At 41.9% G+C, this 15,425-nt stretch overlaps 1 protein-coding gene across 2 annotated transcripts in view; it reads right to left on the bottom strand.

Annotated features, from left to right (window-relative positions):
• Positions 1–6,304: 6,304 nt before the first annotated feature.
• The window catches only part of LOC123973145 (homeobox protein engrailed-2b-like), an 11,055-nt gene continuing 1,934 nt past the window's right edge, over positions 6,305–15,425 (bottom strand). Inside the window, exons 2-4 of one of the 2 annotated variants that reach the window (XM_046053041.1) lie at positions 11,944–12,044; positions 10,308–11,326; positions 6,305–7,948 (exon numbers count right to left, since the gene is read on the bottom strand). In XM_046053041.1, coding sequence (XP_045908997.1) covers positions 7,632–7,948; positions 10,308–10,791 — 801 coding nt within the window. In that variant the 5' untranslated portion in view covers positions 10,792–11,326; positions 11,944–12,044 and the 3' untranslated portion in view covers positions 6,305–7,631. The remainder of the gene's footprint in view (positions 7,949–10,307; positions 11,327–11,943; positions 12,045–15,425) is intronic. The other variant, XM_046053042.1, reaches the window with a different exon arrangement.

Here is a 15,425-nt window from a genome sequence, read left to right as displayed (position 1 = left end):
AGAATGTTGCTATTGCTATAAAAAAAGTCATATATTTAGGCTAAAAAAATGATTAGGTTACATATTGTTGATTTTTAGGGCCCAAGGATGAAACATGCAAGGACCCTATTGAAAGTGAAGGATTTTTTTTTCTTTCTGCAAAGTAAGCTCAATTTTGGCAGCCTTAACATGCTCAAACACTCACCAAACTTTGCGCAAAATTCAAGGGTGGCGAAAATTTACGTGCATGGGAGTGGCAAAATGGCTCGCCCTACAGATACAGCCCCCAGGCCAGCTTTCACCAATTTGTCCAAATTTTTTGCAGCAGATGGATGTCCAGACCTACAAAAAAGCCTCTAGGAGCGATGCCTTAAACCCAACAGGAAGTCATGGATTGAATAGTCATTTATGACGATTCACAAGTTACAAACCTTTAAAACTCCTCCGAGGGAATTAATCCAATCAACTTCAAATTTCTGCTGTGCCTTTGTGTTATCTTTGAGTTTTCGTCAATAGGCGTGTCTGTGGCATGGTGTCAAAAATGGATGATTCGCCATGGAAGAGGAAGTTGTTATAACTTCAGTGTACATGCTCTGATCAATACCAAAATGTACATGTATGATAACAGCACATGCATATGCCAACATTCACTCAAAGACATAGACACAAACACTCTCAGAAGAGCCTTAAGACACTGATGATGCTGTGTTGTGAAGCTTGTGAGTTTCCGGGTAACGGCCTGTTCGTGGCAGGGCGTCAGATTTCGATGCTTCGCCATAAAACATTCAACCTGCATGCACAAACATTTTGGGGGACATATATCATATCAAAATACACCAAAAAGCCTGAAAGACCCATACCCCAAACTCAACAGGAAGTCTGCCATTTTGATTTGAAAGAGCAATTTTAACCCATTTTTCACAATTTACAAGGTGCATAATTTAACAAAGTCCTCCTAGAGATTTAATCTGATCAACTTCAAATTTTTGCTGTGCAGTCTAAACCCACTGACAATTAAAAATTGTCCAAACGGTCAGTTTTCGTCCACATGGGTGACCTTGGCATGGCATTGAAAATCAACAATTAGCCACAAAACAGGAAGTTGTTATAACTTCAGTGTACATGCTCACATCTGCACCAAATTTTAACTGTACAATAAGAGTCTCGCCCTGAACACATCCATATGCCAACATTCACTCAAAGTCATAGCGCCACCTGCTGGCAACAGGAATTGATATGTTTTACATTGTGATGAACTACTCCTAACAGGTTGGACATGTCAACTTTAAAACTGTCCAAGAAAGCAGTTAACACATTGATTAATCCATGTTGTAAGATTTGTGAGTTTCCGGTTAATGCGTGGTGGCGTGGCGTGGCGTGAAGTTAAACGTTTCGCCATGACACAGGAAGTTGTTGTACCTTGACTGTACATGCTCAGATCTGATTTTGATCTCAGACCAAATTTTACATGTTTGATAAGAGTCCCGCCCTAAGCACATGTACATGCCGACGTTCACCCATAGTCATAGCGCCACTTGCTGGCAAGAGGAAGTGACATTCAACCAAGCAGCCCCTGCGGCATGTTTCACTTACATATCTGAAATTTCTGAGGCACATGTATCATGTCCAGAGTTTTTGTGAAATGGTGTGCCCGTGGCATGGCGTCCAAAAATCGCTGATTCGCCATGGCATAGGACATTGTTGTAACTTCAGTGTACATGCTCACATCTGCACCAAACTTCACATATTTGATAAGTGTCTCGCCCTGAACACATCTACAAGCTAATTTTTACACAAAGTCATAGCGCCCCCTGCTGGTAACAGGAAGTGACTACTTGTATGCTGTGATGAACCACTTAATTTTATTTTGGCTATATCTACTTCAAATCTATCTCAGAAAACCTCTGAGATCACAGAGATTATTACAGACATAGGACTACTTGATAATTCCTCATCTGTCGTTTTTCTGAGATTCAACATTAACTTGTTGAATAGAAAAATCCAAAGTGTGATTTTGTATTCTTGTGTCCTTCTACTCTTATAGCATAAAGTTTGGTCACTGAGCTGCAGCATTAACTTGTATTCTAACAAGATTAAAATATATTTGTCCTGGAGATTAGCATAGTTAAGAGTCCCTTTTTTTAGCTTTTGGGCTGGCTGCAGCAGGCTTTGATCAGTGTAGCGCGGCGAGGCCCAGGCTTGGCCTGGCCATCCTAGGCCCGAGTGTGAAATTGGTCTGATGTCATCCCCCATTCTCCACCTTCACCAGCTTTTAGCAGCCGTAATTATATTTCCGTCACAAAGCCCTCGTCCCCTTCATTTTATATTCCGAGTTTGACTAGGAAGCATTTAGAGAACTATGGCTAAATTACTCAGTGGGGGGAAGGGGAACTGGACGGACCGTCTTTTGTCTGCCAAAGACACATGGGACATCAATACTTTGTGATATGTACTTTTCTTTTCTCTGCTCATTTGCCCTTTGCCTCTGCCTGTTGGAGAGGTTAATATTATGACAAGGGGATGGATGAACTCTGCTTTTAGCCGGAAAACGACAGGACCTGTTGCTGAAATGTTGCCATGGACAGATTTAGCAACATTTGTCTTGTGTTCTTGGTTTTACTGTTACCACTCTCTTTTGAGAAATGCAAATTTGACAAATGCATGCAAATTGCTTCTGTGGTTAGCTCCTGTAGGTGAGCAGTCTTTAAGCAGATTTTTGGCTTGTTGTGACCCAGTGCTAGTGGAACACCTTTTCAACTGTGCACACAGCTTAAAACAAGTCTTTTGATATGAGAACGATTTGATTTATTTGAGAACCTTTAAAATGATCTAAAGTAATAATGTGAACGTTTTCAACCCTCTAGAGTGGAAACCAAAATGAAAAGCACATCCCAGAATCCTGCTGGTGTGGTTTTACATCCAGTGCAGTACGTTCAGTGGAAACTATGTGATATGCCCTTTATGTAGTGAGGCAGAGTGTCAGATCTTTTACCTGTGTCTAAAGCTCCCTCCCACCGTACCTTCCTGATTTTGAAAGTGGGGAAGCTGTGTTAGACATTTTTTGTTACTTTCCCATAATGACAATCTAACAGGCAGGCCCACTTCACGCATTGGCCATGTGTGAAAGTAGGCAGGGTTTTCATGTGAACAACTGAGAACATTATGAATGCCTTTTAGGAGGAAGTGTGCACCATTATTCCCATTTGAACCATCATCACGTTGAGACTACAAACAAACTCAGGATTATCAGGGAGAAGTAGGGGAGGCAGTGGGATGTGTGTAATACAAACAGATGTGCATCTGTTTTCGAGTATATCTAACCCTTCAGCGTGTGGAGGTTGAGGTGGTGGATGGGGATGTAGCACATCCAAACTTTATCCAGGAGAACCAGCCCTTTTCTTTCTTACTATAAACTTTTACTTACCTGAACATACTAGGTGTGACATTGGCAACCAGGGGACAGAAGAATGCATTTAGTCCAAATGGTTTGAATATGAAAATTGTTGACATTTGGAATGACACAAAAAGCTTTTAGACCAGAACCACCATTAGAATACATTTGGGACATTGATAGAAGGTCTTTTCATTTAAACTGAATATAACTGATAGAAACTCTAACATCAGAGCCATGTCCCTTCATTCATTACTGGGAATTTGGAAAATATCGTGATCTCCACAGTGAGAAACAGAGAGGAAAAAGATGTCCATTTCTTACCATTTATTGGCTGTAGTGTTCTCACCTGCTGCTTTTTGCATGGACACCCAAAGCATTTTGACCTTCATCCAGGTTCTCTGGCCATTATACCCCCACCCCCACCCCACCAACCCTTTCGACTGACAACCCCACACTGTGCATAGAAACCCAGCTCGCTCAGCTCATCAAGTCAGAGACCGTTGGGCGTAACTTCCACATACAAGTGAGCTAAGAATGGAAATGCAGATGAGGGCTCCTGCTGCCATTCACAGAGCCCAGGTCAATGCTGCTGCTGCTGCTGCCAATGGATGTGTCTCTGGCTTTTTGTTGATGGATTTCCCTCTGCTCGCCATATTTCTTTCTCCCTCTCTGTTTCATTTTTCTCGCCTGTTTTTCCACCTCAGTCAGACGTTCAGGTAAACACAGAATGAGAACGAAGTTGTGTATGTTTTAACTTGCACTTCTGTGTCTATATTCTTGCAGACTTTTCCAGTATGAAGTGAATATACTAATCAGTCCTTTTAACTACTTTATCCAGTCACCCAAGTGCTGAGAACTATCAGGATTGTGCCAATCCTTTTGTCATTTGTACAAGACGCACACCATAAACATTTTCTTGAATATCTTGAATGACTTCACAAAACACATTGTTTTTTGGTTTTTTTGTATGACACTTTCATTTCATCAGAATGGTGTTGAGCCCAGCTTGAGCAGCAAGGCATGATGGTTTTCAGTACTCTAGGGTGGTTTTGGAAAGTCGCTGAAAAAGAAAAGATGTGGATATTGACTCCAGAGCCACTGCAGATACCATGTTAGTGGTCACCTAACTCAGTATTTATGGGGAAATGCTGATTACCACTAAAAACAGGTGGATCCATATCTTTAACTATTTTGGGTCACAGTTATCAGCTCCTATTGATCCTTTCCCCCTATAAGCACAGTGAATCTGTAATCCTGCTCAGCTCAGCTGCTCAAACAGTTTTCCTGCATGGTGTCAGTGGTATGATCTGTGACCTCTGGAATGTATAAATGAATGTTTGCTTGTATGCACCTGTTCGTTCACTTTGACACTATAGCCTGTGTACAACCTAAATTACAGTTTCTCAAACTATTCTGGAACGTGGCCCCACTGAAAAGCTTGTATCTCCAACATATCAAGGTTTAAGGAGCTTAGAAAAACGACTTGTTTAAAGAAATATACTTTTGACACAGTATAGTGGGTTTTCCGAGGCTTTTATGAACCTAGAAATGTTCTGATCTCATAGAGCAGCATGTAGATGTGTAATGACCAAACAAGATGTATGTTTTCATTGAACAGCAAAGTTGTCATTGCAGTGATTTTGTTCAAAGAAAAAAATAAGGTAGCCGGTTGTGGTGCAGCTGTATACTGTAAATGACATGCCGTTAAACAGTATACAAATGTGTTATATTTAATGCACACTTTGCAAGAAAGGTTTATTAAGTGTGTGGCTTTCATGTTCTTTGTGGGCATCATTGTCATGTTTGTGTCATGCAGGTGAATGGCCTTTTTAATGTAATCAAATGTCAATGGTAAGTTCATGTAAAATCTATGTGGTTTTGAGAACCAGTGCAATATGACTTTTTCTTTTAACAAAACAACAGCTCTAGTGTTGAGGATGGAGTATTGATGTCCTCCATGTTGTGTCTGCTGTCCTCAGCTCTCTCTCTCATTGTTATGCTAATCAATATCAAGATATTTAAATATTTCATATTTGTTTGTAGCCTAGAATTTTTTTTTCCTGATGTGTTTCAGGTCATAATAAAATAATCTCCTGAAAAATCTACTTTGCATTGCTGTTTTTCACATGATATAAATTATTTACATGTAAGATCATAAAAAATGGGAGGGCTAAGTACTGTTTCTTATTAAGAATCACTACTTAGCCCTCCCATTTTTATGGGTTAACCCAATTTATATTTTTTTAAATCCTGATGCCATGAACCTTATCATAGAAGAGAACACTCTGCTCTTTCCTTATAACACTGTAAATATTTAGGTTGTATTTACATTCCTTTTAAGGCAGAGGCTTGTCCAGGTTTGTAATTGATTAATTAATTGCAAGAAAAACGGATTATCTACAACATGGCTAAGAAAATAAGAAAACATTCAGAGCATCGTTAAGACCACGATTTGGTTTGGATCCACATGAATTCGACCCAGCAAAGGCCTGTCACATGAGGCGTTCCAACAGAAAAATAAGTGCTGTGTTCCTTGTATTATAAATAAGAACAGAATGGGCTTTCTTAACAACAGGTAAAACTCTCTTACACATTCATAGCCTATACTCGAGGTCCGTGGTTCGGGCCGGTAGTGCGGTGCGGACGGCCGGAGGTGACGGCCTGACTATCATTGTAAATTATTTAAAGGGATTTAGGCTAAAGGGGTTTTTGAAAAAATCAAATGTGCTGGTAATTTAAATGGGCATCTTTTAAAATATGTTATAATATTAAAATGTTGCCCTATGCATTAATAGAATATAAAAATATAAACGAATATTTTAGTAGGCCTACTATCTAAAAGCAGACATTAAATTCAGAATGGGGATGTGTTTAGTTGCCACTTCCTTTATGAAGACCAGTTTTGTTATTAAACACTGTTCACCCGACAGCTTCTATAAAGCAGACCTTTAATTCCAGATAAAAAAATGTGTTGTTACATTCCCAAAATCTTAAAAGGCTGTTTGCTACTGAGCTGCAGGTAAACACTGCAGCACGCGACAGAACACACAAGGACACAAGAAGAGTCAGAAAGTACAAAACACAGACAACACAGAGAAGGCTGTTTCTCAAGTCACAGTTCTCAGGATGCAGCAGAAAAAATCTTTGGATTTTAGCATATAGTTTTCATAATCAATAAAGTCCATCAGACACAAGGCTGGGCCTAACGGGACACAGGGCGTTAGTGCGCTGCGGCTGTCCAGGCCGCATTTCTCTTCCCTTGGGCTCGGCGCCTTCTCAGCTCCTATGTTGTTGACTCACTTTTACCGCCTCTAAAAAACATCAGAGATATCCTGTTTTTTGTACTTCTACATCGTAGTTGACCTTTTTCCGGTGATAAATTTTTAAGTCATGAATAAAGGTGAGCTGTAATGAGACTAAAGTCATTTAAGCAGGCAGGTAGCTCATCATGCCAACAGCAGAAAACAGCTGACCTGGATTTGTCCCGAGTCCTCTCTGGACCTCGCTCTGACCCTACCCTATCAGCCTACCTGTTAAAATGTCGGTTATTTCTTCACAGGAAAATACAACTCTGAGGTTTGTGAGGTAGGCCTAATGTTAGCTGACGGCGGGCCGTTCTTCAGCCAAAGCAATGATGTCTAATGTTCGTTTCAATTCATTTTAATGTCACATCATTTTAATTACAGCTAATTCTAAAGGTAGGCCTAAATTGTATCTGAAATCAACTCATCTGAGAGTGGCTGGTGAGCTTTAGCTAACAGATGATGGGCTTTTTACCAACACCATCTAAACGGCTACTCTCCTCTCAATCTCTGACCCCCCCCCCCCCCCCCCCCCCCCCCCCCCCCATTTTGAAACGTGAACTTTCTGAAATGTCATTTGCTAGGCCTTCTTACCAGATTTGACTTTCAGAACCAAATCATGATGTAGCCTGCTCTGTAACAGTTGACAGTGTCCGTAAGCTAATTGGACAGAGGTCGCTGCTGTCTAGGCTGTAACAGGTGTACGCCATGAAAATGTCCGATTTCTGGATGTAATGTGAACGCAGCACCATCTTTGACTTGGATTCGACTTCATCATAACTACAGCCCTGAGGACAGGAAGCCGACAAACTCTCACACACTCTCACGCGCCACACATACTCAAAGGACAAGAAAATGTCACAATATCGTCTCTGGTTGAGTTTTAAATATGAATGCTGGTACTGAAGTGGTTTTATTGCATGATTCAGAATCCCCTCCTGCCCCCCTTGTCTCCTCTAGTCGCTGTCCGACTTGGCGTCCCTGGCCGTGGAGTGGTTGTACAGTCCCTGCGCCATGAGCTGCGAGGCCAGAGAGTTTTTACTCCCGGAGGTTTTCTTGATTTTAGCCCGTTTGTTCTGAAACCATATTTTGATCTGAGACTCGTTAAGGCCAAGGTCCTGGGCCAGGCTCTGCCTCCGCTGCTCGGTCAGGTATCGGTTGTTCTGGAACTCAGTTTTTAACCGGTGGAGCTGTTCTGCGGTGAAGGCCGTCCGGGGCCGCTTGTCCTCTTTACTCGGGGTCGGCGCCTTCTTTGGTTTGCGGGATCTGGGCCCTTGGGGTGGGGGTGGGGGGGTTGAAGACAAAAATGACACCCAGTGGTTAGTCAGTACTTTGAGCTTTCTCACATTTTAAAAACACAGGTATATAGGCTGTAGGGCCTAAGCATGGCACCTGCTTCTAGACAAAGACATGGTCTCCTTGGGTGCTCATTTAGCTTCTGGGCCAAAATTTGGAATTTGCATTAGTTTCCACGCGTGATTTTGTTGTGTAGCACCTGAAGGAAAGAAAGAAATAACGGAGCTATAAAAGCCCATTAAGAGAAGAAATAAAAAGTTGTAGCCTATATATAAATAGCCTACTTTTATATTAACAAGGCCTATTTGAATCTAGCGTGATAGGTTATAGTCTATAGCCTAGGCCTATATTGCCTATATATGGAGTAGTCTGGGTCAATGAATAATTTTAGTAAACTAGGCTACTTAATTAATAAAAAAATAAATTAAAAAAACAATTTGGGAATGTAGCCGATAAGATGTGAAAATATAGTATTTTTTTTATAATTTTAATTTCCTTCTCAGTGGGATAATTTTAGAGAAAATCATCAACCAATAAGCTGGATGAGTTCAACCTGACTCTTCTCAGTCAAAATGAGTTTTCTACTCGTTCATGGTATCTTTTCCAATACTTGGAATAATCCTGGAAACATCTGTATGGGTTAAATATTTAAAGTAGGTGGTTTTGCCAGAAATATTTCTTTTAATTCCAACCACAACTGTGACTAGGAAAACCCATCCGGCTGCATGGTGTCCTCAGCTCTGCTGCAGCAGACTTTACAGAGAACGGGAGGAGGGTGCAGATGGGGGTGGGGTTAGGATATGATGGAGGATGGGGGAGTTAGGCGCCTCTTTTCCTCCCTGTTACCATAGGAACACCATTTTTTAAGTCGCGATAACCCCTTTTGTTTCTGTTATAATACTCAGACGTTTCTATCAGCATGAAGGCAAATAGGCCTATATGAGATCTGTTTCCGCTTTGGAATTTAAAGTGGGAAAAAATCGCAGGCCCACATCAACTGTGCCATCAACAGTTTATCTATAAGAGCTGACAGGCAGTGTGTGGTTTGACAACATTTATCTTTACACTGTAAAAAGGTATGGCGTCACATGGAAGTAGCATTTTACGCATTTCTATGAAGTTGTGTTTTGTTCAGCTGCCCTGATCCTGCAGGGACAAGCTGCCGCCTCGCTGACCTATCACAAGACCTCGGCGATCATTTCCAAAAGCTCGAGCCTCGGAGGAAACTTTTTAATGTTTCCAGAAGACAATAAAAACAACTTTTTTGACTCTTCGCTTCATTCCGAACGCTTCTTCAATACAAGCGAAATGTTTCCCTCTGCCTGGCTGCGGGATTGTTTAAGAGACACTATTTAACAACTGAACGCGTTTCTAAAATGTGACAAAGGAAAAGTCCAAGTGCACCACTCGTCCACTTGCAAAATAATCATCCCAGCTCTGCACAAACTTTTCATTTCGCTGATAAAAATGGAATCATATTATTTCACTGCTGAGATAAAGCAGCAGAATGCAGAGTAGAGGCACATGCTGCTGGAGAAAAAGCTTTACGGTGGTCTGGATCCAAAATTAGATTTAGACCCACTCATCCCACAGCCTGGCAGGGAAATGTTGTCCAAAATGACTTTTATTATAGGCTATATCGCTGGCTGTTAGAAAGACTTGTGAAATTTTATTGTTCAGCATTTCACATCGAATCCTTCTCTTTTGGGACCCACGGGCCTTACTTTTTAGACCCCCCCCCCCATTGTCAAAAAAATATGCTAATAGAATATCAACAAAGAAGGCTAGGGAACAATGGCGTTAAACTTGGTTTCACTTAATTTCTCCACATTTTTTACTTCACTCTCGACTCGCATTTAATTTCAACTTTATGTTCATAACACGTTACAACAACACCATGTCCTTTTATCCAGTGATCTTTATTTTAAAGACAAAATCCAGATTATTTTCACCTGAAACAACTCGAGTTAGTTTCTAATTTGCGTTTAAAGTAGTTTATTTGAAGTAAAATAAGTGTCTGCTCTAAGAATAGTTCCGTCATTGTTTTAAATACCGAAAGTGTGAAATAATGGAGATAATATTAGTTATAAAGTGCAATAGGCTAATTGGTTTGTCAATTGTTAGAAGTGATAAGTAGCCTTTATTAAGTGGGATTGGGGGTCGCACAGCTCGGAGAATAAAATGACTATTTTTTGTAAATAATTTGCCTCCACAGCTTTTAAACTCTTTCATTCACTTGACTCAGACATGAAGCCTCCTAACTAGCCTCCGTTAAAAAAAATTTTCTTTTATCTTTTAATTAATAACAAGAGTCCCAGCAGTGTTTTCCCACCAACCTGATGACGGACGGTCTGAGTAGCGGGTACAATAAACCCAGGCCGGCCACAGCATCGGCTTGGCCGCAGGGCCCGAGCTGGACTGTGGGCTGCGGCAGCGGTCCTTCACAGCCACTTCGGCGGCTATCAGGTCAGGCCTCCTGGCCCCAGTTTCCGGATGCTGGTCGTCGGATGCTCCCGTGTCCTCCTCCTCATCCTCAGCGCCTCCTACTCCACCCTGCTGCGGGTTGCCAGTTTTGGAGGACTTTCTCCCTGTCAGCTCCTGTCTCCGTCTGATCACCCCCAGACTGTCTCCTTCCCGGACCAAAGTCCCGTCCTTCCTCTTTCGGCCGAAGTCCGGTCTTAAAATGTTGTCGATGTAAAAGTTGGTGATCCTGTGGGACTGCTGGTTGCCAGGCGGCTGGAGGAGAGGCAGCATGGCCCGGTCGGACTCCTCTCCGGACTCGTCTGGGCGCTCTGGGTCTCGGCGAGCATTTTCTTCCATAATGATGGAGCCGGATCCCCCTCAGCACCTCTCTCTGCGCTTTCCAATTTTGTGTCTCTTCCTGTTCACTTTCTAATCAATTAATTAGGCTACTATATTATGAGTCAAAAAAATCGAAAGGGCGGTGAGCGAACGGAGTAGTTTTATTTTGGCAGAATAACTGAAATTGTTTTACTGTGAAAAGGCCTCTCAGGATTCTGACAAAGAAAAATCATGCTTCGGTTTCAGGTAAAAGCCTGCTCCTCATGGCTGTACTTGGTGCGCAATTTTTTAAATTTCAAAATAATATTAAGAGTTGAAAAAAAATGGAGTCTATTTAATTTTTCCGGCTCCCTGCACACAATTATTGACGCTTCCAGCCGCACTAAACTGCCCTGATAAAGACGCCGCTCAAATACTTTCACTACGGATTTTGGTTCTCATTTGTGATTGGCTGGGAGACGCTTCGATGACGTTGTACTACGGATCTCTCAGACACGTGCCTTGAACCAATAGAGCTGGAGAGTTGGTGTCATGTGAGTGTTCCCGGAATTCCCTGGAGGAACAAATGAATCCAATCCAGTCAGTCAGTGTATGATGCATTCAAGCTATAGCAGAAATTTCGGATTATTTGAACATATAAAGGCACAGATTGAACTTTAGTAGGCAGCTGTTCAGCCCAGCTTTATATCAGTAGGCTATGACATGTCACAATGCAGCACATCCTATAGGCTCATTTATAGATAATAAATATAATTTACACAATTTTAATCCAGTTTTATTTAGCCTATATAGAGCAGGTCTAGATCTAATAGGATTATTTACAGAGACCTAACAATTCCCACTAGGAACAAGCACTTGTCGAGTTGCCTTGAATGGAGCTGAACATGTTTAGAATTGTTGTTGTTGTTAAAGTTGTTGTGACAGCTGGTCAGCAAACAGTTTAAACTGATGTAGGACCTATAGCAAACAAAGACATGCACAACACTATGCATTTCCTTTTTCATTGAGAATCACAAACAGGTTCATTGTAAAGTTAGGTTTTCACGTACAAGGCAAGTGACAAAGGGTGGGGGTGGGGGAATTATTAGCAGGCCTTATTTACAACCTCATGAAAACTTCGGAGAAACTTAACTGAGCCTAGGCTATAGGTTGCTGTAATCTCAAACTCACCACTTGAAATGTAGGCCTATCATTAAGCTTGTAGGTTCCACTGTCATATAGCCTGTGGTTCACTGGAAGCTGTTTTTCACCTCGCATCTTTCCCATTGAGCCTGAATGCAGCACAAGTTAGGCTACTATCAACATAAGTGTGGGCCAAAACGTAAACAGCTGAGGGAGTCTCGGGTCTCCAGACACCTGGGGCGAGTTCAGCACCGACATAACGTAGCAAAACGGGGTTTTTTTTCAAGAAGGTGGTGCCTTCATCACCCTGTTGTGCAGCCTAGCAAGCGCATTCATCTTCCTGCCTTTTAAACACAGTTGTGTTTACAAACTTGTGGCAGCTGATTGAACACCTGTGACACGCCCACCACACGGGAGAAAATAAAATCCAGTGGCCGGCCTAATCCCAATGTCCCCCCTAAACCCTAAGCCCTGAACCCTCGCAGATTTTACTGATGTCACTTGGAAAGTGATTAAGAGGCTGCAAGGTCTCAAAATGCTGTAAACGGGAACGGGACAGCACTTTGCCGCTTTATCACGTTACCTTGACGACGCTGAAACACGTTGCACACTTTTTATTTTATGTTTTTGCCTGATTTTTAAGTCCTGCAGGCTCTCGCCCTACAGAGTGGAGGAGAGGTAGTCTAAATGTCAATAGGCATATATATTTGTAATTAATCAATACGCTGTTGTTGGTCAAACAGCATCATTAAGCAAAAACTAAAAGAAATAGTTGAATAAACTAAGTGTGTAATAAGGTGATTGCATTCCTCTGACTTCGTGTGTTCTGTGTAGGCCTACCATCTTAAGTTAAGAAAACTTTCAACAATTTTAACATCAGCGTAGGTGTTGATGCTCGTTTGTTGCTGTTTTCTTCTTCTCTTATAAGCCGGATTTGCCGTGATACTTCTCTGTTTCCCTGTGTGATGGACACCTGTCAGCAGACCTCTATTTTCATCTGTGGGGGATTTGAATGCTAATGTTGTTTGAGCAGAACAAAAAGGTTAGGTCAAGGTTCTTTGTAAGATTAGCGGCTGTAGGCTATGACTTGTAGGCCATATGTAGAACAGTAACTTATGTCGCTGCCAGGTGTTTGTTGGCTGCTGGGTGGCTTCTTCACTGCTCTTTAGGCTACCTCCTATTCTGGGGTAATATCAGTTCACCATACCCAGGTGGGTATCATCATTCTTTGCGCCAGGGCCCTGTTTCAGAAAGCGGGTTTAAGCCTATGTTAAGCCCGAGATGAGGGAAACTCTGTGTTTTCGGTTTCAGAGACCGAGATCAGATGGCCTAAATCCTAGATTAGTAACCCCTACAACTAAGGCTCGTGCAGACTACACAACTTTCAGCGGCGGCCGATGTCCGTGCCGTTCACACTACACAACTTGCCGCCTTGTGATGGGAGTCTTGAAGTCGTTGTGGCGTTTTCACACTACGTGACTGATCAGTGACAGGGACTGTGTCACCAGACGCTGGTCTCCAAACCACGTTTTATCATGAAAACACACGTGAAACGGGAAATGACGCGAACCTACACACGAAACTGCTGTTGTTTGTTATTATAAAGATGGCAATTAGCTGTGAACCAGTGGCCTGTACTACGAAGCGGGGTAACCGGCTCATCCAGGTAACTGCACGAGTAACTTCGTGACGTCGGGTGGAACTTCCCGGTTAACCCGTACTACGAAAGGTGGATAGGTGTTGCCATGGCAATTTACGCTGCATCTCTAAACTGCTCCGAGAAGGTTTTGTTCATGGTTAACGCGAGGTTACCCTGCACGTGGACTACACAGCACACCTGTACTCAGTGTTAATGATGAGAAGTAGGATATTAATACACACCACTTCATAAAATGTTTAGATTTCATCCTGATTTGTTCCACTGCGGCTGCTGAAGTTCTGACACAACAGCGTCACGTTCAGACAGTTGAACGTGATTAATTAATTAACGGGTTGTGTTTTCACATATTCAGATATAGACTATTTTAGGCCTCTATGTGTCCAAAAAATAGGGGGTCAGGGTTAATAACCGAGAGAAAAAAAAATACTAGATGAAAGTATGAAATTTACACGAAGAAAAATCGGAAATGTAGCCTAATGTCACAAAAAAAATCGAAAATCACTCTGTTTTCTTCCGAATAGGCCGAATCCAAGGAAAAGGTCTCTAAGGTGCAGGATAGTGACTATGGGCTAAACTCAGGAGTATTTCCTCACTGCTAAATCCGATTGCAAAATTTATTTACTTTCCAGTGCATGCATAATACACGGCAGACATGTGTGTGTGAGTGTGATGTTGCAGCCTTGCAAAGTGAAGTTTCTTTCATAAATGTGTGACTATAATGTCAGAGAATATTCAAGTTTCTTACTTGTAGATTAATTTTGGAAATTAAATTCTGTCTCGGATTATTCCCCCTCTCCGCTGGCTCCTTTTATTCTATTACAGTGGACTTTTTGTGCAGTACCTTTACATCTTAATCATATTTCACATTAAAGAAGAGCCCATAAAATACATGAAGGCAGAATACTATGAAGATAATTAGGCTACAAATTTACTCAATGCGATGCCAACAAGCCTCCCTGGCTTTGTCGGCCGCCACGATATTAGATTTAGCCGTTAACTTGTCTTTACATTCTGAATTTCCCGACACTACCAACGTGCATTCCTCTGGAGAAATACAGAGTATGCGCCGTTGCGAAAAAACTCTGCCTGCACGGCCGAACACACCCCTTTCATGCGAACGCGCACCAACTCCAATTAAGTTAACAGGGACTCAACTAACCAACATCTTCTCCACCTTCGTAGTACCGTTTAACTCCAGTGTAGCGGTCAGAGTTTGTCAACCCTGAGTTAACCCCTAGGAGGTTGAACTCCCTTCGTAGTGCAGGCCACAGACCACAGGAGGAGGTTAACTTCAACAAACGCTGAGTTTCTCTCTGACTCCTCCGCCAGCGTAGCCTGAAGCTACATTTCCTCATTCAAACTGTCCATATCAAAGCACATATAAACGCAATTCCGTCTTGAGAAACATCTAGGCTATATCCATATGTCAGATAAGGTCACGGTCCTTTGACTCTGTGGACATTAAGGCAGCTGTCAGGTTGGCAACATTTGCACAAAAACTCTTACATGCGCTACAGTGCTGCAGCAATCACTGTTTAAACTAATCTGCACAAAACTGATCAATGAACAGTAACCTACCTATTCTTTCATGTTGTAGTCGCACTGACTGGAACATTCCTATAACTGGATACGATGTGAATAGGCTATTTCTGAGTGAGAATGACTGTAGTTTAAAAGTGAGTTTATCATTAGGCCTATTAGCTGCATAGCCTGAATGTGTTTTGACAGCATTTCATTGAAAATAGGCCTACGAAATGAGCAAGATCTTATAAATGTAGCCTAGACGTCTAAAACGTTACAGTCAGTGAACCTATAGAGACATTTTCCACTGCAAACAATCTGGTTTTAAAATCCCTGGTCCATGAGTAGG

Source organism: Micropterus dolomieu, linkage group LG06 (genome assembly GCF_021292245.1).
Source record: "Micropterus dolomieu isolate WLL.071019.BEF.003 ecotype Adirondacks linkage group LG06, ASM2129224v1, whole genome shotgun sequence".
NCBI lineage: Eukaryota > Metazoa > Chordata > Actinopteri > Centrarchiformes > Centrarchidae > Micropterus > Micropterus dolomieu.
This window is presented reverse-complemented; position numbering and strand designations above follow the sequence as displayed.